We start from the raw sequence: 20820 nt of genomic DNA on the forward strand, positions 1-20820 counted from the left end.
TTGATATTAATTCTTATTCCCTATATATGAGTATTAACATTTCTTATGTTTTGAGATTTGGATTAAAATAATGTGAATAAATTTTATACCAGTACAGGATAATGTTAAAAAAAGAAAGGATTTTGGAATTTGTGTAAAACACAATAATATTGATATATTTATTATTAATTAATATTTTAATTGATATATTGTTAACAATATATCTAAATATTGTATTTTAAAAATATTATTTATTTCAAATAATTTTCTGGATAGAAAATAAATAGTAAGTTATTTGATTATTTTATATATTTTATGTAAATTTTTTTAATTAATATGTACAGAAATATATATATATATATAATATAATATTGTAGAATTTAATTCTCTTATGTATTACAATTAAATTTATTATTAAAGAAGTAATGGGTTAAAAATGAAGCTATATAAACTGATAGTACATCAAAAAACCTTTAGTGAGGAAGATTTAATAATTAATCCAAAAGATCATCCTAATATAAAAACTGGAGATGTTGTTGAAATTTATCATCCAGAAGTTGAATTTAGTCGTTTACTTCTTCAAGTCACATCATTTAAAGAAGATTTACAAGGACGTGAAACAATTAGTGTGGAAAATAATGTAGCCACAATGTTTCAATTAAGAACATTTACAGATGTATATATGAATGTTGTTAATCCAGATGATGTAGCTTTGGATTCTGTTGAACTTACTTTTAAAGATCAATATTTGGGTCGGAGTGAAATGTGGAGACTAAAAAATAGTTTGGTAGAATAGATTATTTATTTATATATGTATTAAATATTTACTTTTTACTTCTACTTTATATAAATTTTTATCAGGTAAATACTTGTGTATATATGAACAAAAAGATTGAATTCTGTGGAGGCAGTATAAGATGTCAAGTATATGAAATGTGGTCTCAAGGTGACAGAGTTGCTTGTGGTGTTATAAATAATGATACTAAGGTTCAAAATTAAATATAATGAAATAAAATATATATAAAATTGTTTTTTAAAAATTTGTTTTTTAGGTTGTGTTTCGTTCTTCAACAAGTATGGTATATCTTTTCATTCAAATGAGTTCAGAAATGTGGGATTTTGATATTCATGGTGATTTATATTTTGAGAAAGCTGTTAATGGATTTTTAGCTGATTTATTTCAAAAATGGAAAAAGAATGGCAGTAATCACGAAGTAACAATAGTTCTATTTTCAAGAACATTTTATAATGCTAGCAGTCCAGAAGAATTTCCAAATCATATGCGTGAGTGTTTGCAACATGATTATAGGGGAAGATTTTATGAAGATTTCTACAGAGTAGTAGTTCAAAATGAAAGATTTGAAGATTGGAGTAATGTATTGGTACAATTACGTAAACTATTCACAGACTATCAAAAAATTGTATTAGAATATCACCAAAAACCAGGTGTTTCTATACCAAAAGCAGTTAATTCAACAGCTGCCCAAGGCAATTTTTTAGAAGTTTTAAATATGTCTTTAAATGGTAATATATTAGAAATATATGATTAAATTTATATGATTTTCTGTGAGATATATTTTTCAATTTAATTTATTTATAGTATTTGAGAAACATTATCTGGATCGTAGTTTTGATAGAACTGGTCAATTATCTGTAGTGATTACACCTGGTGTAGGTGTTTTTGAAGTTGACAGAGAATTAACAAATGTTACAAAACAAAGAATTATTGATAATGGAGTTGGTAGTGATTTGGTGTGTGTTGGTGAGCAGCCATTACATGCAGTACCTCTGTTAAAGGTATTATATAGAAAAAAAATATTAAATAATAATGTTAACAATATGAGAATATTAAAATTTTGATATGATTTTAGTTTCATAATAAAGACACATCTATTAATGCACCTGATGATTATAGTATGCCACATTGGATTAATCTTAGTTTTTATTCAACAAATAAAAAAATTCCCTATTCAACATTTATACCTCGTATAAAACTTCCCCAAAGGATATCAAAACAATCAATGGAAAACGGAAAATTGCAATGTAAAAATAAACTTTTGCAAGAAGATCCAAGAGAATGTTTACATAATACTTTATTTGATTATGATGCATATGATGCACAAGTTTTTCAGTTACCTTCAGTTCATACATCAAGGTAAATTTAATAATATTAAAATTTTGAATGGAATTAATAGAATTTAATTAAAATTTTGAAATTAAAGATTCTAATTTAAAATTTTATATAAGTAGTTTGCAACGGGTTACAACAAGAACTAAAAAGACAAGTGTTACAAGTATGGAAACACATAATAATGCACATATACTAAAACTTTTAAAAAGAAAAATGTCAGATCCTGATATACATCATCCACCACCTGAATCTCATTCACCTCCAGCTGCTACAAGAAGTGCAGCAATTTTAATACCTTCTAGAATAGATGATATAACTAGTAATGAATCTAATGGAGAAGTTAATGGTATTTTATTTTAATTATTTTCAACATATTGTTCTTATCATTATTTATAACGTGAATACCAATAAAACATTAAAAAATATTTAATAATTATATATTACAGAATCAAGAATATCGGTAAAAAGCGATTTAACCGATTCAGAAATATCACCACCATTTAGGCCAGTTGTTGGTAGTGCTGGAAGTCCTACAAATACAATATCTCAACCTACAAATATTAGACCAAGTAGAGCACTTATAAATCCATTTGATCCATCTCATGTTACAATTAAATTAACTAGCAACAGACGGAGATGGACGCATATTTTTCCTAAAGGTAATTATTAATAAAGATATAATAATAGAAAATTTCATAATTATTTAAATTTAATTTAAACATTTTAGGACCAACAGGTGTGCTTATACAGCAACATCATTATCAAGCTGTACCAACACAAATGTGTTCAGAATCACAATCTGACATTATTTCTACTATAAGTGGTTCCCCTATGGAACATAATGACATCTCTAATTCAAATAATATTCAAGATCGTTAGTATTTTATATAAAATACATAAATTATGTATTATCATAATATAGAATTGCATCTATGTTTTTCATAGATACAAAAATTAAACCACAAAGATTAAATCTTTCATTATCAAATGCTGATAAAAGTGGGAATCCAATATCTTCTACAGGAAATAAGTCTTTAACATTATTATGGGGTGCTACTGGTGAACAGGAATGGACACCAGCACTTACCACAGGTTTGCATATATTTTAATAAAGTAATTTATGACACAAATATACTATATAACTACTGGCAAATAATATTTTATAACATATCCAAATAACAATATTAGCCATGTTATTATTCACGAATTATTATAAAATGAGTTTACAGTTTGAAGAAAGAATTTTGAAAGAATTTTCTATTAAAAACAAATAACTAATTTTTATGGCAGAAAATATTGAACAATTAATTGCAGAAATATAATGCTTCTTGGCAGCTTTAGAAACAATAAAGACATAAGTAAAATGTAGGTGTAATGTAAATTATTCAATTGATGCATATATTGATAAAACATTTCATTCATACTCATACCAAGAAGGATTAATAGAAATATTTTAAAATATAATTCCTTAAAGAATGAAAATAGTTAAATATATGTATATTTAAAAACAAAATATTGTTTTCCAAGTAGAAATGAATGAAAATTTGATACACAATCACACAATCATCATGCATAAGAAGTATTTTCATTCTTGGACATGTTCATATTTATTTTTGAAATTCATCGATCATTTATATGAATAATATTATTACATTTATTTCCATGCTATGGTACGTCTTATTGGGATGCAACGCTGGACGCATTGACGCGTGTGTGATGTACAACTATGATGTCACATTAAACAGCAATCATAGGTTAGCGCTATACGTTATTGGGGGTTGATTCGGTTATGGTACACATTTACTTTTAGGAAATTAAATTTGTAGCGACTTTTGTTCTTCATAGTTCTAGTTTTTTTATGATTCTTCTATGCATGTATGTTTTCTATTGCAAAAAAAATGTAATTCTAATTCCCAAAAAATTTCTACAAACAATAATCTATTTTGTTATTAGAATCATTTATACACCTACATATAATTTTTCGTTATCTCTTATCTTTATTTATTTTTATAAAGAGTTTGCACTTTTCAAAATTCTAATTTTTTTTCTTAATGATTCTCCATATATTCTATCACTATTAAGAAATCACTATTTGTGGTTCAAATATTCTTCAAACATTTTCTCATCTATTCCATAATCCTTTCATTCTATCATCTTGCTTTAATTACTAATTTCTTATATTAATAACTAGTAGTATCATTAATAGTACATAATAATATTGGTAGACTAATATTTAGCAATTTAATTTTACATAAATCTATTAAAATATTTATTAATTATATATAGATATATGTATACTTTTCATGTCATTTTCACAAATTTGAAAATTTTATAACAAATTATTTTGAACATTCATGTAACTATATTATAAATAATATATTTTGCATTGCATGCTTTAGTATGATCATCTTGGATTTCACATACTGGTAATACATATCGTAACACTAATATATTACTATCTCTGATACATATAGTAGTATTTATATAATACATACTTGCATTATATAGTAATTTTGTGAAAAAAATTTCTTCTGTATACTACATCTATGTATTTTTGTATTAACTGCTACAAATACTTAGATTTAGTACTTATGTAGTTATGAAATTAACATTATATATTAAATAAGTCATTTTTATTTATTTCAAATAATCTAAAATGCAAATTGCTTTTCTCACATATATTTTATATCTTATTTTTTAGGTGTTGATTGGAAATCATTGACAATTCCAGCATGTTTGCCTATTACTACAGATTATTTCCCTGACAAAAGAAGCTTACAAAATGACTATGTGGTATCAGATTATAATCTTCTACCTGATGATGTTAATACAGATTTTGCTCAACAACGAGCTATATATAAAAAACCTTTAACAACTGCCGAAGTATTTAAAGAACTTGTATCGCAAAGATTAGCGCAGGTATTATATTAATTGTACTAATAAGATTTTTTCATATATGTATACAATTCATACATATAACTAATATATATACTATTTTTTTTTTATAATTAAGGGTTTTCAATTAATTATCTTAGCACAAAATAATAAAAATCAAAGCAATACACCTGGTAGTACTACTGTTCCTGCAATAAGTTCTGTAATGCGAGGACGGCAAACAGAATCAGAACCTAAAGAAGAATATTTGCTAAGTATTGGTAGAATATTTCATAAAATATCTTTATTTGATAATTGTATAACAGTAACAAGATATCGGCCAAGGTAAAAATTTTGAGCTATAAATTAATAAATAAAGAAAAATTAATTATATGTATTTTTACAGACATCCATATCCTCCATTTAATATTCATTATCTTTATCGATTTCATGCACCACATCACGATACTTATGAAGTATCATGGATATCTTTTACAACAGAAAAATTAGAAAATTATAATTGGAATTATTTGGATCATTATATTTGTACTAGGGGTCATACCGATTTTGCTTTAGTAGAGGTAAAATTTATATCATATAAAAAATATATATTTAATTTCAATTTTTTAAAAATGAATAAAATTTTCTAGGCACTTAAATATTGGAGATTTCGCGTATTTTTACTTCCTTTACATAATTCTGCGACTCGAAAATTTTCAGAAGGATCATCAAGATGTGACATATACACACCTCTCACTACTTCTGAACAAGTTTCTCTTTTGGATGGATTTTTACGATTCATTGAGCTATGGCCCAATAAAATAAGACGCCCGAATCCAAATAAAAATTGGGTAATTTTTGTATAAAAATAATTAAAACATAATATATATACTATTTTTTTCAGGAATTAAAAACATACATTATATAAAACAAACATTTTATAAATTGAAATTGTCAGAAAGAAAGATAGAGAAAAATTAGATTAGAAAATATTTTGCTATTACTTTTTTCTTCTTTTTTTAAATTTGAACAGTATACGAATTTAACGGTTCGTTTTGTATCATATTCTTTTGCACTATAAAATTGGATGTCGCATGCCTGATGTACGCCTAAGTAACGCAATTTATTTCGGTGCTTTCATTGATTTTAAATATTTATTATTTTATTTGATATTAGAAATCGTAATTTTGATTTATTTTGCAAAATTTTTCATGCAGTGCCATTGTAATATAGTATAGTGCGTTTCTCTGGTGTATTAGATATTTAGGATATAACAAATAATAACAAGGGTTAATTTAAATTTCGAAAAAAATGGCACGATTTTTTTCACAAGCTTATTTGGCACTCAATAAATCACTTATAGTGGCTATAACATATTCAAATACGGCAATATTTATATATATATATATAAACTAATTATTCTCAAATAACATCTTTAAATTAGTATTGTAGCTATAAGTATCAATGCCGAGATTACACAATTACATGAAAGATACACATAATTGTAGATAAAAATAGGCCAGTAGAAAGTTAGGAGAGGGTATTTTAGCATGATATGTTTCAGAACCCTTCAACTCTAGGTGGTGTTTCCCAGAGAGATCCTGCCTCTCACTTGACCAGGCGCAGGCACAGCACGAGCCTGATTGTCCTCACTAACCAGGTATATCCTCGTATCCTGTAGCCTCGATATGCTGACCCAGGTGTCGATGAAATCATTATCATGTCAATCCATTAATTTCAATATATTTTGCCTCATTTGGCAACAAAAACCACCTATGAAATCTTGATGTTCTTTTTTTAATCTTTATTGTATATCAATTACTTTTGATACTTTAATATTAGATTTTAATAAATAATTAGATTTAATAATTAATAAAATTAGTTAGAACATTCAGACAGCTTACACAGTATTATACAATGAATGCAACCATGCTTGATATTTGCCTTGAATGCGCACATAATTTTTAGCAAGCTTTTGTGTAATGCAAAACGCAGATGTTTTATTTATCTTCTTTTCTTTTCATCGATGTAATAATGCTCTCTGAATACGATGTTAACAATATATTACAGTTAAACAAACCAGAGATATACTTCTTCATGATCATGAGCTTATTCATACATTTACAATTACCCATACTTTTCATCATGCTTTTCAGACCAATCTAGTCGGCAGCTCTCCCTTCAGGGAGCGACTCGGAAGCAATCGTCTACCAGAGAAACCGAGACCAAGGTTTGAACAAGCTTAGATTGATGATTTCGGCATTATTGCTTTAGCAAATGTAATGGTATAGCTTGCAACTTATTCATCTTGCAGTGAAGGGTCCACGGAAGTTTGATGTTTGATGATTTTTTATTTGGCTTGTTTGCTTTTGTACTGCATATGTTTAATTACTAAATAGAACAGCTTTTAATTGTGCTTATATTTTTTCGAAATATTTAATGCAAATAACTATATTTTTGATTGAAAAGAAATCATGCACAAATGTTTGCAGGAATTATATATCTTATATATTTTATTGATTAAAAGGTATTTTTTTCTTATATAATATAATTATATAATATATAATATAATAATTTATATATATATATATATATATATATATATAATTATTATTTTTAATATTATTTATAATATAGATTATAAAAATTATGTTAATTATATTGATTTTATCGATTATATCAAACACATATATAGCTTTATTTATTTAACTTTATGAACAAATTATTTTTTAATAAAGGAATGCATAGTAAAAACGATATTGCACAAAACTCTTGATAGACTGCACATCTGCACGTTTTATAAAATAAAATTAGTAAAATAATGATTTGCGTATATGCTTTATACACCAAGTATTAAGTATTATCATATAGTATTAAAAAGGAAGTCAGTTTAAAATTCGAATTATTCAATTAATATTTTGTTATTTGCTTAAAAATATTACATGCTTCTACTCTGGTGATGAATTTAAAGGTGATGAATATTTTTAATGTGTTCTATTTCTGGAAAGGGTGTGCAGAATAGAAAAGATTGTATTTGTAAATGTTTAAGAACAATCTTTGTATATATTGCCCATTCTATACTTTTCAGCTGCTTTCATCCTTCTTTACATCATTTAGTAAAAATAATATACAGAGTATTTGTACTATGTATTTATAGTTAATAATAAAATATTATAGAAAATTGTCAAGAATAAAATTAAAATTGTACAAATACTCTGGTAGAAAATATTGGTAGTGAGTGAGGGAGTGACGGGGTTCTCTGTACAGGAGAGGCATGTAGTGAATACCGCTGCGGCTGCCCGCACGTGCCTCGACACTCCTCGCCACGTGCCAAACAGGTTGGTTTTATTCTTTTTTCAATTCAACTTTAAATATGAATATTTTCCAATTATGGAAAAATATGTATGTATATCTTATATGTTATTATTATTGAAACATTAATTATAATTAATTAAACATAATTATAATTTTGAGAACAGTATAATAAAACTATTTTTATATTTTATATTTGAACATTAAAAAATCAATTTTATATTTTTTTATATACATACATATTAATTGAAGATATTATATTATCGTATGAAAAAAGATGCAAATGGTATTATGCATATGTAAATAAATTTTGTTGCTTTCCATATTGCAATCTTAGACATTGCTTAATTTTTCAATCGCTCTGTGTTTCTTTTCTATGTTTCATTATAAGTATTACTTGATTATTTTACTTGTTTTTGTTAGATCAGGTTCCAAAGTGATGGATAGAGGACGAATCTCACCTGCTAGTGAAGCTGTGTTACCTCTTTCACTTGAGCAACAGCAAGATCATTTTGACTCTAATGAGGATAGGTAAAATATCTAGTTTCATCAAATTTATACATCACATAAATTTTCCATCAATATCTTATTAATATTTGAATGTCATTGACAGTTCAAGCATGGAATTAACGAAGTTAAAAAATACTGCATCGAATAATGAAATTCTAGAGGCAATGAAACATTCGCAAAATGGAGTGGGATTTCTTACACAACATCCATCTCTTCCAAGCCAAACATTTGTTAGTGCAGATGCAGTACAATGGTTAAATAATCATATAGAAGGAGGAGTGACAGTAGAGAATGCTACTAATATAATGAATGTAAAAATCATTTTTTTTTTATGTAAAGAAATTCTACTGATCATATTTTAATGATATATTTTCATTAGGGTATGATACAGGATAAATTAATATGTCATGCATCTGGAGATTTTTCAAAACCATTCATTCTAGGATTTTATTTATACCATATAGTACAAGATAAAGAAAATCAAAGAGGTAAGATAACTTAACTTGTTTATTAATTATATAAAAATTTGATATTTATTTTTTAATATAATTTTTATTTTTAAGCTGGAGATTATTTTTCACCTTTGGGAGACTTGCAAAGTTTTGAAAATGAATGGGTAGAAGTTGAAATAAAAGCACCCAAAGGTTGGTGCGAACCTCCCTCGTCAGGATCATTTCCTCCGATGACTATATCTAGCTGCGATACCGTGGATGAATCAAACGTAGTATCGTTTCTCAAAGATGATTTAGACATATCAGACATTGCAGATGAAGCAGAGTGGCAAGGTACTTTTATATTTTAAATATATTATTTTTTATTATTCTTTTGTTATCTTTTACTAATTCTAAAGAAATGACATAATATTAATTTACTTTGGTAATTTTTTTTTTTAGTTCCATTATATAAACACACTCATTTAGATATAGATATAAACAATAAAAGTGATAGGATTGAATGGGGACATTTAAGATATCAATCCATATATAAAGTGGATCATTCTTATGAATTAGTAGTACAATGGGTTGCATCATCTGGTAGTATAGTTGCTGATCTTGTAAGTATTTTTTCACATTATATAAATAAACCAAAATTATATTTTGAAAATAATTATTATACTTGAATTTTAATTTGGAAAGATATTTGTGTGCCAACGTAAAGCTCAAACATGTGGAATTCAAATGGTTCCTATTCCCAGTGATTTGTTAGCATTACCATTCACTTTAAGAAGTGATCCTTTAAGGGGACCTATTTTTATACCGTTAAATACCGAATGTCTTATGGCAAATAAACGACATCTTTTTGAAGGTTTGATTTTGATATTAATACGAATTAATATGAATTTTATTTTATATAATTAAATATAAAATAAGAAATGAAAAAGATTGCATTTATATCACCGATTTCAGAATTTCGAGAGGAAACCTATGCACAAAGATTCTTTCTATTTCAAGAAACAATCGTACAAAGATTTGGTTTTGTTCCATGTTTAATAGAAAGTACTGAAAATGATCATCAATATGTTCACATGACTGGCAATGCATTTATATTAATTCCTTCTACAATAAACACAAAAACTCGTCCTCGAACTGCTACTAATATTGTAAGACGAAATACAGGACAGAAAGGATATCCAATTCATTCCGATCAACCTAGTCCTCATGAAGCATATATTACAAGACATGTTAGCGGAAAAAATAAAGATGATTATAATAAAGATAAAAGGGTAAGTGTTTGTAATTTTTTTTTTTTTAGTAAAAGAAATTAATTTTTGTTTATTTAGATTGGATTTCTTTGGTCATGGAATCATATGATTAGTCGAAAATGGAGATCGTCATCTACATTAATCGGCGATGAATTATTTCAAAAAAAACTTATTCAAGACTTTAGACATTTTTGTTCAAATGGGGACAACAGATTAAAACAATTTTGGGAATCTTGTTGGGAAATAAAAGAAAAATCATGTACGAAAACGAACTAAAATATCAAGTAAAATATATAACATACATATTGTTTTATAAGTTAACATCTTAATTATAGTATTTAAGGAATTTAATTTCACTATCATTAAAATAAGTATCTCATTTAAATAGTTAAGAAATAATTTAAACTGTACTATGTACTTGTGATACAATTATTCTTATAAAAACGAAAGTATGTACAAAAATTAATGATATATTTTAGTGTTTAAAAAACAATGTAAAAGAACTGAAAAGCAATGTTTATAATACATATTTCAAGTTTACTTAGTTTGCATAAGATATTTGTTTACGAAATTAATGATGGTAATAAATTTATAATTTTTGTTACTAATATGTGTACTGATATACTTATAAAAAAACGAAGTAAAGTCACATTGAGAGAGAAATAAAGAAATTCGTATTTTTACATTTTTAAAGATGATATACTAACAAAAATATGACATTTATTTATTTTTCTATACGTAACATTTCATTTTTATATTATATTAATCTCAATTTAGAAAAATGTTGAAACAATATCAGCACATTTTTCATATATTTCAAATTATTATAAAAAATACTTAACATAATATATTATTATTTTACTTATACGAATCTCTAGTATTGTACTTTTCCAATATTTTAACAATATTCTATACCATACATTACATACATATTTTAATCAAAATATTATAAAATTTTGAATAAAATGTAGAAATATCATGTTGCACATGAAAAAATATAATCAAACAGCAAATAATTATTTAGGAATTATTTGTACTGTCGATGTATCGATGAAAATATAATATATAAGTACATACCATTAGAAGGCTACTCTAGAGGGAGATGTCCCAAAGTATTTTTTATTTTTTCTCATAAATGATCGACTGTAACAATATCTTAGTATGAGTATCATCTCATTATTATCAAGTTAAAAAAAAAAAAAAAATGAAGATACAAACCTAGAAGCAAGTGGAGTATTAAAGAAACCACGGGAAATACTACGTTTAAGTAAAGATTCCTGGGATGGTGTATGCTGTAATTCACCAGTTTTATGAGTACCAATATTATGTATGTTTTCAGGATTGACGAAATTTGCCCAATAATCTGAGGGAATTTTCAATAAACTTTCTACGATCTATAAAAGATAAAAATCTTATATTTTTAAAAAAACCAAATAATTAATATTTTCAATTTTTCATTTTTTATACTAACAGCAACTTGATTATTCGTCTCGGAAAGAAGAGAAGTAGGTGATGGTTTTTGAGAACTATAACCCACCAAAGTAGGTCCAAAAACTTTAGCTAAATTACTTATTGGCATTTTACACTCTGGACTGCTTGATACTCTTTGCAAATGTAAAATTAAAAAGGCAAGTGTATCTCTATTAGGTTGAGGTAATTCTGAAATTGCTTGGTATAAAGCAGCATCAGCATCTTGTTTATCAGTAATAGTAGTTGCACGAACAAAGTCTGCCCATAATCCGACAGTAATTAACGGTTCTCGTAATGATCTAAAAGTAATAAAAGAAATTTTATAAGTTGATTAATTTTTTTCCTTCTATGAATTATTTTAATAATATACCTAAGAAAATCTTTAAGAGTAGAACATATGGTAGGAATATCAACATCAGAAAGATTAGGGGCACCTTTGCCTTTAAGGAATTTCTCTTTCAGATATTTTACTTCTGCTGAACCACCATTTACTCTATATAATCCTTGTTCACTCATTCCTCTTAATTCTATTTCGTTAATACAATGGACAACTAATGATGGTACCATTGGTGGAATCATAGGTGTATAATCTGCTATTGTTCCCTAAAAATAATTTATTATTAATAAATTTATAATAATTTATTAATAATAAATTATTTTATTATTAATAATAAATTATTTTATTATTAATAAATTAATAAATATTTTCTAAATATTTACTGATGTGCCACGTAATGTAGGTGTATTCCCAGTAGGTATACATGGTAATGGCACTAAATCTTTACATTCTGTATGAGCTGTGGCTCTACAATCTTTACATTTCAAAGCTATTTTTCCAAAACGAATCCTAAAATATTATATATATATATATTTATGTACAATTAAAATTGTTTTTATAATTTTTAGTTTATTATCTCTTTTTATAAATATTCTTTCTTACATATTTTACCTTTTATCACAGGGTGTACAAACTTCTGGTTTAATTACTGTCTTTGCTATAAAACTATGTCCTCTAGCTGATTTTGTATTTAAAGTGTATCCTCCAATATTTGGACTAGGTTTAAAGATACCTTCAGAATCTGATCCTGATGTGAGAGCTTCTATTTTTGGTGCAGACGGCTATAACATAATTTTAATATTAAAATTAAAATGAAAATATGAAAAAAATAATTTTTTTAAATAAAATTACTCACAGCAGTATCAATTTGTATTTCATTTGTATTAAGAGGTGTTAACTTTGATCTACTACGATCACCACTTTTACGTCTCTTAGGTGAATTATGTAAAGGATCCTGTGGATCTTGATTCTCATCTCCAGGTATAGCTTCAATTACAGAAGATGCAGTGATATTGCCATCTTTTGGCATCACTACTGTAGTTGTGGCTATTATTCTATCAGATGAAGTTAATTCTGTGGTTTTTTGTGTTCCACTACGTCGCTTTTTCGCGGAATATTCACCACTAGGTCTGTGCTCTTTCCATTCACGTTTCTTTTGATTTTGTTGAATGATTGCACTAATATCTAAATCATCTTCTGATTTTGAAAAACAACTTAAGTCGCTTAAAATAGAGCCAGTGGAGTCCAGCTCCGCTATAGTATTTAATCTGAAAATAATAATTATTGAATTTTAAAATATCAATCAAGTATTTGTTTTTATCAACAATATCGAATATATCGTTCATAGCAAGAAACTCACTTTTCATTTTGATGAACATCTTTAATATGTATATTACTATGTCGACCATTTAATGTAGTATTATTTAAAAATTGCAATTTTTCACGAGTTTCATCATTTAAATTTCTTCCACCGTCATTAAATAAAAGATCTCTAACCATAGCAATTTGTCTTTCCTAAATACATATGATTAAAAAAGTATTTCTTTTAAATGGTTGGAAATTAAATATATTTACCAATGAATTTCTTTGTTCTTCAACAGTACGTCTTCTTTTTTTCTCTTCATCTAGAAGTCTTCTAGCATGGCTTAATTTTCTATCTAAATCAGCTGCTTCTTGATGAGCTTTTTCTAAAGCTGTATGAAGACGTTGACATTCTTGTATAGATGCTAACCATTTTTGTCTCATTTCTTCTTGATTTATAGCAAATTTTAAAAATTCTATAGGAAAATAAAATATGTTTTTTCAATTTAATATATTATTTAAAATTATATTTCAGGAATAAAATGACGATAATATTTTCTTATATTCTACATATTTACGTAGTAAAGTGTAATTTATATAATACGTAAAATTTCTTCAATTTATGAAACATAATGATATATGCATTTCCATTTTTATATGATTTTAAGAAATAAATTAATAATGAAATAATATTAATAATAATAAATTATAACTATGATTTAATATTAAGAGAGATATTAATACAAATTAATTAAAACATTATGTAGAATAATTATGTGAAAATCAAACCTTCTTCACAAGCTCCATTTACGAGTACATTTGTACATCGGACCACTTCGTCGTGGCTTGCCAGCAACGACAACGACGCAGTCATCTTCAAATTGTTGTAGAACTTGTTTAAAGGAAATTAAGATATTTTGTCATATGTGTACGAACCACGCAACTTAGTTTGTAACGATTTTCTGTCGATTATTTCGTTCTTACAATTCTTGTATCGTTATGAATATCAATTTATTAGATTTTTAATTATTAATCTGATAATATAATGCATGTTATACATTTCTATCATAGATTTTCACTGATATTATTGAAAAATTATTTCTTCGATGAATATACTATATTACCGTGTCACGAAGCCGTTGACATTGTACGTTGAACACACAACAACCGCTTTTTACAGCGGTTTAAATTCAACCAATCACAGAAGTATTTCTTCGATTACTTTTTTATTTCTCCGCCAGATGGCTAGTTCTATCACGGCGGGAAGTCAGTTATACATGGATATAGTGCATTCCGATTTTATTTGTTATAAAATTAATATTTTTGTGATTTAAAGTGTAAAATTTTCAACAAACAACTTCAAAAAAAGTAAGTACAAAAATATAACTATACGAAACATGAATATATTTGATAAATTTTATAAATTCATAAGTAAATTTTTCTCTCTTTACTTTCATTCTTATGAAAGCTATAATATTGAAAATGGAATCGTCCACTTTGAATAGAATTTAAGTAGTATCATTTAAATTTTTCTTCTTATTCTAAAAAAAGATAAAGTAAGAAATTTTAAAAAGGAATATAAAAAATAATTTGCAATATTCTTCAATTTTTTATTCTGAAATCTTTTACATGTATATTTAAATTTTAAATATAATGTATTAAATAAAATTATTATGTGAATATGAATTATTCTTTAAGCTTTTAAAAGATTAAAAGTTAATATATATATATATATATATATATATATATATATATATATATATATATATAGAAAAATACATAAATTCATAAGAGTTTCACAAACATTTTAATTTTTCTTAACGCGATAATATCGCATATCGATTTTCTTTTCGGTAGATTTAAAGATTTAGTTAAACTTTCATCGAATATATTTAAGTAGATGAATTAAAATTCAGCCATTAAAATGGTTCAATAATCATTAATATTTTTCGACAATCAGCTAGAGAGAAAAAAAAGAGATAACATGAGAGGATAAACTACCCACACAAAAGATTTATTTCATTGATAAGGAAGTAGTGACTTCCTGAAGTATTATTTCATATATGTTGATTCTTCCAATCTTGTCAAATATAAATGAAACTATTTCTAATTTTCAATTTAATTATTTCCTTGCTTATCTTTTACGTTGTTTCGCTTTTGCTCTTCGAATTCCGAGACGAAAGTAATACATAAAAGGTTTTTTTTTTATATATATTATACGCAGAGATTACGTGAATTATTTATTTTCGTGATTGAATAATGTTTAAAAATATCAAGATTAGAAAAAATGCAAATTTTGAAAAATTGAAGAAAAAAGTTTAAAAAGTGGCAACGAGGCAAGGTTATAACATAATATTTCCGTGAAAAATCGAATCGATGATCCGTAAACGTATTTTATACCGGCGAAACGAGAGAAGAAGAAAGGGAAGAAAAGAGAGGTACTTATAGGATTGAGGAAGCTTGCAGAAATTGCGTAGTCAGGAGATTCTTTATCCATGCATGAATATTGAATGGTATACCGAATTTTGGGAAACTCAGTCATCCTTACAGAAGTAAATACAGAAAGCTTTATTCGTTGATATGAAATGATAATAATGTCACTTTTATATAATTTATTGTCATAGTTGTTTTTATTAAACTTTTATTAAAACAACCTAGGAAAGTAAATAGTTTGTGAAACAATGTAATATTTAATATTTAATATTTAATATTTCTCTTGAATATTATTTTATTGTTTTAGAATAACTTTATTCAATATACTTTTAATTTAACAAAATCTATCAAACTTTAATAATTTATAAATTTAATAATTTTTTAAACATCTTATCTATCTCTTGGAAAATTATAAATCAATTATCAATCTTCTCTGAAGTTTAACAAACTTACAGATGAATTTTATAAAATAAGTATATAATGATAAGATTTAGAGTCTCCAACATGAGTTTCTTCACAATCCTTTAACTTTAATAATTCATTTTATGGAATATAATAATTTTCTTATTTATAATACAAAATTAAAATCAAACACTACCTCTTATAATTGTGTCATAATGAATAGCGTTGCGGAAATGAGTCCTAATCTATTGTTATCACCATCCTTTGTATCTTCGTGACGTTTCTTCCAAGAAGTTTCTTTCGTATCTGGTTTCATTTCTAATTTCTTCAGTATAAAATTATGAATGAAGAACTATAAAAAACAAAAAAAAAAAAGAAAAAAAAGAAAAAGAAATTGAAACCGACGTTGAAAAATTAACAGCAGTTCTCGTACTAAAATCAATTCTACGGTATAAAGATACGGATGATTTTTACGTTAACAATAGATCTGCATGATAAAAAAAAAGTCGATTCCCTCTAATCTACGGGCATATCCGTTAAAAACGTCGCGCTGATGAATATAGCCGTACTGCCAGATTAAACGATAAAAATATTTTACGGCGTTGCATTTCGTTTTACCGTTTCACATTTGAAAATACGGTTTTATCGTGAACTTTTAATTTTCGCGATTTTTAAAGTAATTTTCGAGCGAGCTCGACCTCCTCATTTCCCTTGGTTATCACGATGTCCCGAATTTTCTAAATTCGAGCAAGCGTTCTCTCTCGCGAATCATTCTATTTTAATCTATCTTTAACAACGTCCATCGTGCCATTCGAAAAAAATATTTCGCACGATTGGCAATTGTATTGTGGACGTTATAAAATTTGCCGACATTTTCGATCGTCGATCTGTTTTTTTTCATGATATATTTCGTGACGTGAATTTTCCACAACTTGTGGAAGAGAAAGAGAATTGGAAAAGGTATTTTAGAATGTAATATATAGAATATATACACTTATCAAGCGGTTCAGATATCAAAGTTCTATTGTCTATCGTTATCTAAAGCGTCCAGCTATCGTATAATGCATACAGAGATATCAGAATTGAGTGTACAATGATTTGTGCATTTGCGAATGCATAAACGATCGTCTATGAAATTGTATAACACCTTTTGTCCATTGCAACATATCGTTTTATGAAACGATTTATGATCCTTTTTCTCTTTGATCGATAGGATCATGGATGATAATGAAACGAATTCCTGGTTACGATTATTTTGCCATTAACGTTTAAAACCTAAAATATATATATAACTGAAAAACGTTGGAATGCCAGATCGGATGATTTTGATATTATTGCTTTGCGAAATAAATCGAGAATCCGGGAAATAATTTCGATAATTTAATCCTGTCGGCATATGCGAATATCGACGACACGATTATTCTAATTTTCTTTTTATCGCGCAACGATTATATACTTTTCGATACGCGGATGACGGATTGTTCATCAATTTATCACGATTCTTATTCCTCCAATTTATTATTAACAACGATATATAAATAAATTAATATCCGTAATATATAGAAAATAAATATATTTGAGATATTTGCCTCTGTTGCAATTACTACAATCGTACAATTGCGTGCAACTCGTCACAAACATATTGTCGTCGATTTCGAAAACAAAGAAGGAGAGAATATATGCACTATCGTCACTACGTAGTTTTGATGAACGGAGAAACAATGATAAATCTCTTCTTTATCGAGAAAATTGACTTGATCGGTGATGTCGTTCGAATTGATGCACTCTGGCTACGATGAAAGTTGACTATTAATTCAACACCGGAAGGCTAGGTTGGAAAGAGAAAGAGGAGTAAGTGGACAGAAGAGGAAGAGAGGGAGAAATAAGCCCCGTTAAGCCTATGAATGCTCGCCCAGCGCCGATAACAGAATTACCGGTGAGGGCTGTTTACACCGAGGCTAGTGCAGCCGCGTCGAGGGCGGCTAATTGTTTTAACCGTCCGTACTTAACTACGCGGCTCAATAAGTCCCGGATTTACCTACGGAGGCCATGACACAATCACGGTTTTAACGAACCGAGCGATAACACTCGACAATTTTGGGGGAAGCAAAGATTGGAAAATGTTCGAGATGCAAGGAAACTCCGAATTCACCTATTAAACGATTTACCTTGAATTAGATACAACTGCTGGTGTCTGACGAACAAGTTAAAAAAAATGAAATTGAACAGGAATTAAGAATGGATGAATAAATTATTTAGATTAGAGTTGAAACGAGCAAGTTCTAAAAGTATCTTTCATCGATTTGGATTAAGATTTATCCCATACTTTAGATGTAACAGAAATTTCCTTTTTTTCAAATTTTTATCAGAATGTTCTCAACAATTCTCTTACCGATCAACATAGCTTCTTTGCATCTCGAAATTCGAGCAAACGAATTAATTGAATTAAACGGGAAAGGGAAGATGAACGATTATTTTTTATTAAACAAGGAATAAATTTACAAAGATGGTTCACAGCATCAAATATATATCGAGTAGTTTGGGTTAAGTGGCAGCATTTAACGTTCATTAGAAACGGGTTAAAAGTAAAGATAGCTTTGAAGGAGTGGCAAAGAAGCATCGAGATTTCCTCAAAGCCGTAGGCACAACTATGAACGAAGGAATTGAATAAGGGGACGAGAAACGAATAGCGATCTTAAAACCTTGTTCATGGTGGAAAATGCTGTAAAAGGGCAATAATAAGGTCAAAAGTGATTTAGCTTGCCAGCAATTCATGCCTGTGAGACCGTTTTACAAACGTTTTAATCACGCGCTCGTAAATCCTTGCTGCGATTCCTTTTTGCGGGTGTATCGTTCTCATGCGTCTTCAGAGAATTATATGCAATAATACGATTCCGGGGGAAGAAAGATAGGAGAAGCGAAGGGGATTTAAATTCAACGTGAACGATCCTCCCGAAGGAAAATGAAAACGGTCGGTCGGTCGGTGCTTAGTCTTCGCGGAAACGTTTGTGATTCTCGAAGGATCGACCGGTGAAATTCAAAGGAAGAAGGGTGGTGAGGGGGTGATACGAGTCGTCGCATCGTTCGAGCATCACGCGGCCAACTTTCATTTCAATTTTAATCCTGCCTTCGACGATTAATGATGTATTACAATTTCATTAAAATCTCGAAAACCAGAAATATACATAGATTGCTGGTTGATCGACATTTGTTTAACCAAATGAAGCACGAAAAAGTTGATCTTGCCTTGAAACGAACTTGAAGTTTTCGAGCTTTCGAGCACAAGTGGTTACGTACATCTTAAATGTTTCATAATTTTCGACTTCTTCGTGTTGGAATTAAAATAATAGGAGAAATAAAGGAATTGGAGACTCGAAGCTGGAGTCGGGGGTTGTATCTATTGTTTGGAAAAATCGAAGGGTAATACTTTATGAGGTAAGCAGCCAATGCACTCAATCCCACCCGACTGCTTACTCTTTTCTTCGGGTCTGTAGACTCTGAAAATCGGGTTTGCAATACAATGAGGCGCTTTCAAGGTAGCGTGCAATGTTGGCACTTGCCAACCGAAGGATAAAGTTTCCTCTGAATTTCCCGCACCGCCCCTGGCAGGAGACGAGTTTACGTGGATTTGCTCCAATCAGAGTTTGTTACGTACACACGTAAGTTGAACCAATGAAAATAGCTGTGACATTTTCCATGTACGTGCATCGTGGATGCGTTAATATTTTACTTGGATTCTTTTTACCATATCCTGTGACCTTGAAGAAGTCTTTGATCTTTCGTCGTATCGATATTTTTATAAACCTTCCATAAGATTGCAAATATATCTTGAAGTTATGACAAAGAAGTTATTTATAAATAATTTAATTCAGGATAATTAACGGATAATGGAACGAGAGAGTATACAAAAATCTCTCTTCGAGTAAAATTCAAAGATTTGCAACTGCATTGAACAAGGCAAAATTATTTGTCCTCGTAACGATTCAGTTTTTCTTATTTTTCCATTGTTCTTTTCTTTTCTTTTCTTTTCTTTTTTTTTTTTTAATCAAACGTTTTATCGTGGACGAACGAAAAAGTTCGCTGTTTGCGAGGAGAAGAGAAGAATTTTCTCAATTACGATACGAGAGAGATTCGAAATGCAAGCGACAGTTTCTTTGTCGAAGACTCGTTCTCGGTTGACAGCCGATGCTTGTAACACCGAACCACACCACTTTCCACAAAAGTAGTACGAACTTTTAATTAGGTGCACACTTTGACGCCGTGGCTTCGACGTATATCGAAGCGACCTGACCTCGGTGAAAGATCGATTCGTCGCCGAACACAACGAGCTTTCGTTCCTTCCTTTCCTCGAATAAAATGCGTAGATGC

At 28.0% G+C, this 20820-nt stretch overlaps 3 protein-coding genes across 17 annotated transcripts in view; 2 read left to right on the forward strand and 1 right to left on the reverse strand.

The window, feature by feature from the left end:
• Positions 1-141: 141 nt before the first annotated feature.
• Iml1 (GATOR complex protein Iml1) lies at positions 142-11116 on the forward strand. 11 transcript variants are annotated; one of them, XM_086914090.1, is made up of 25 exons: positions 142-265; positions 357-766; positions 841-966; positions 1032-1503; positions 1580-1776; positions 1851-2134; positions 2227-2456; positions 2557-2769; positions 2838-2984; positions 3056-3202; positions 3856-3864; positions 4812-5029; positions 5124-5329; positions 5391-5565; positions 5635-5835; positions 6549-6644; positions 7141-7214; positions 8720-8827; positions 8910-9117; positions 9186-9294; positions 9370-9591; positions 9700-9860; positions 9943-10111; positions 10213-10529; positions 10587-11116. In XM_086914090.1, exons 2-25 carry the CDS (start codon positions 416-418, stop codon positions 10782-10784), a joined length of 4638 nt encoding a protein of 1545 aa, XP_086770216.1. In that variant the 5' UTR covers positions 142-265; positions 357-415; the 3' UTR covers positions 10785-11116. The 11 variants fall into 11 exon arrangements, with proteins under 11 accessions (XP_086770216.1, XP_086770226.1, XP_086770217.1 ...); XM_086914100.1 differs by lacking the exon at positions 7141-7214 and adding an exon at positions 8207-8322; XM_086914091.1 differs by lacking the exon at positions 7141-7214 and adding an exon at positions 8252-8322.
• Positions 11117-11208: 92 nt separating this feature from the next.
• Positions 11209-14782, reverse strand: tum (Rac GTPase activating protein tumbleweed). Its single transcript, XM_003694441.4, has 10 exons — positions 14407-14782; positions 13891-14093; positions 13676-13830; positions 13172-13583; positions 12928-13097; positions 12699-12825; positions 12349-12581; positions 11980-12277; positions 11727-11902; positions 11209-11651 (listed from the first exon to the last, which is right to left on the reverse strand). Exons 1-10 carry the CDS (start codon positions 14489-14491, stop codon positions 11588-11590), a joined length of 1923 nt encoding a protein of 640 aa, XP_003694489.1. The 5' UTR covers positions 14492-14782; the 3' UTR covers positions 11209-11587.
• A 93-nt stretch (positions 14783-14875) lies between these two features.
• The window catches only part of Pgant9 (polypeptide N-acetylgalactosaminyltransferase 9), a 324242-nt gene continuing 318297 nt past the window's right edge, over positions 14876-20820 (forward strand). For all 5 annotated transcript variants that reach the window (XM_086914110.1, XM_086914104.1, XM_086914108.1 and 2 more), the window contains exon 1: positions 14876-14985. The gene's annotated coding sequence lies outside the window, so the exon portion shown is untranslated. The remainder of the gene's footprint in view (positions 14986-20820) is intronic.

The sequence above is a fragment of the Apis florea genome, unplaced genomic scaffold (assembly GCF_048593485.1).
Source record: "Apis florea isolate Af1SG1 unplaced genomic scaffold, ASM4859348v1 contig_3585_pilon, whole genome shotgun sequence".
NCBI lineage: Eukaryota > Metazoa > Arthropoda > Insecta > Hymenoptera > Apidae > Apis > Apis florea.

Bases quoted from the DNA above. Each gene is read 5' to 3' on its own strand.
- Iml1 (XM_086914100.1), top strand. From the start codon at position 416: ATGAAGCTATATAAACTGATAGTACATCAAAAAACCTTTAGTGAGGAA. The intron at 967-1,031 runs GTTCAAAATTAA...TTTGTTTTTTAG, and splicing joins TTATAAATAATGATACTAAG to GTTGTGTTTCGTTCTTCAAC. The intron at 2,135-2,226 runs GTAAATTTAATA...ATTTTATATAAG, and splicing joins CCTTCAGTTCATACATCAAG to TAGTTTGCAACGGGTTACAA.
- tum (XM_003694441.4), bottom strand. From the start codon at position 14,491: ATGACTGCGTCGTTGTCGTTGCTGGCAAGCCACGACGAAGTGGTCCGA. The intron at 14,094-14,406 runs GTTTGATTTTCA...ATTTTCCTATAG, and splicing joins AAATGGAGCTTGTGAAGAAG to AATTTTTAAAATTTGCTATA. The intron at 11,652-11,726 runs GTTTGTATCTTC...ATATTGTTACAG, and splicing joins AATACTCCACTTGCTTCTAG to TCGATCATTTATGAGAAAAA.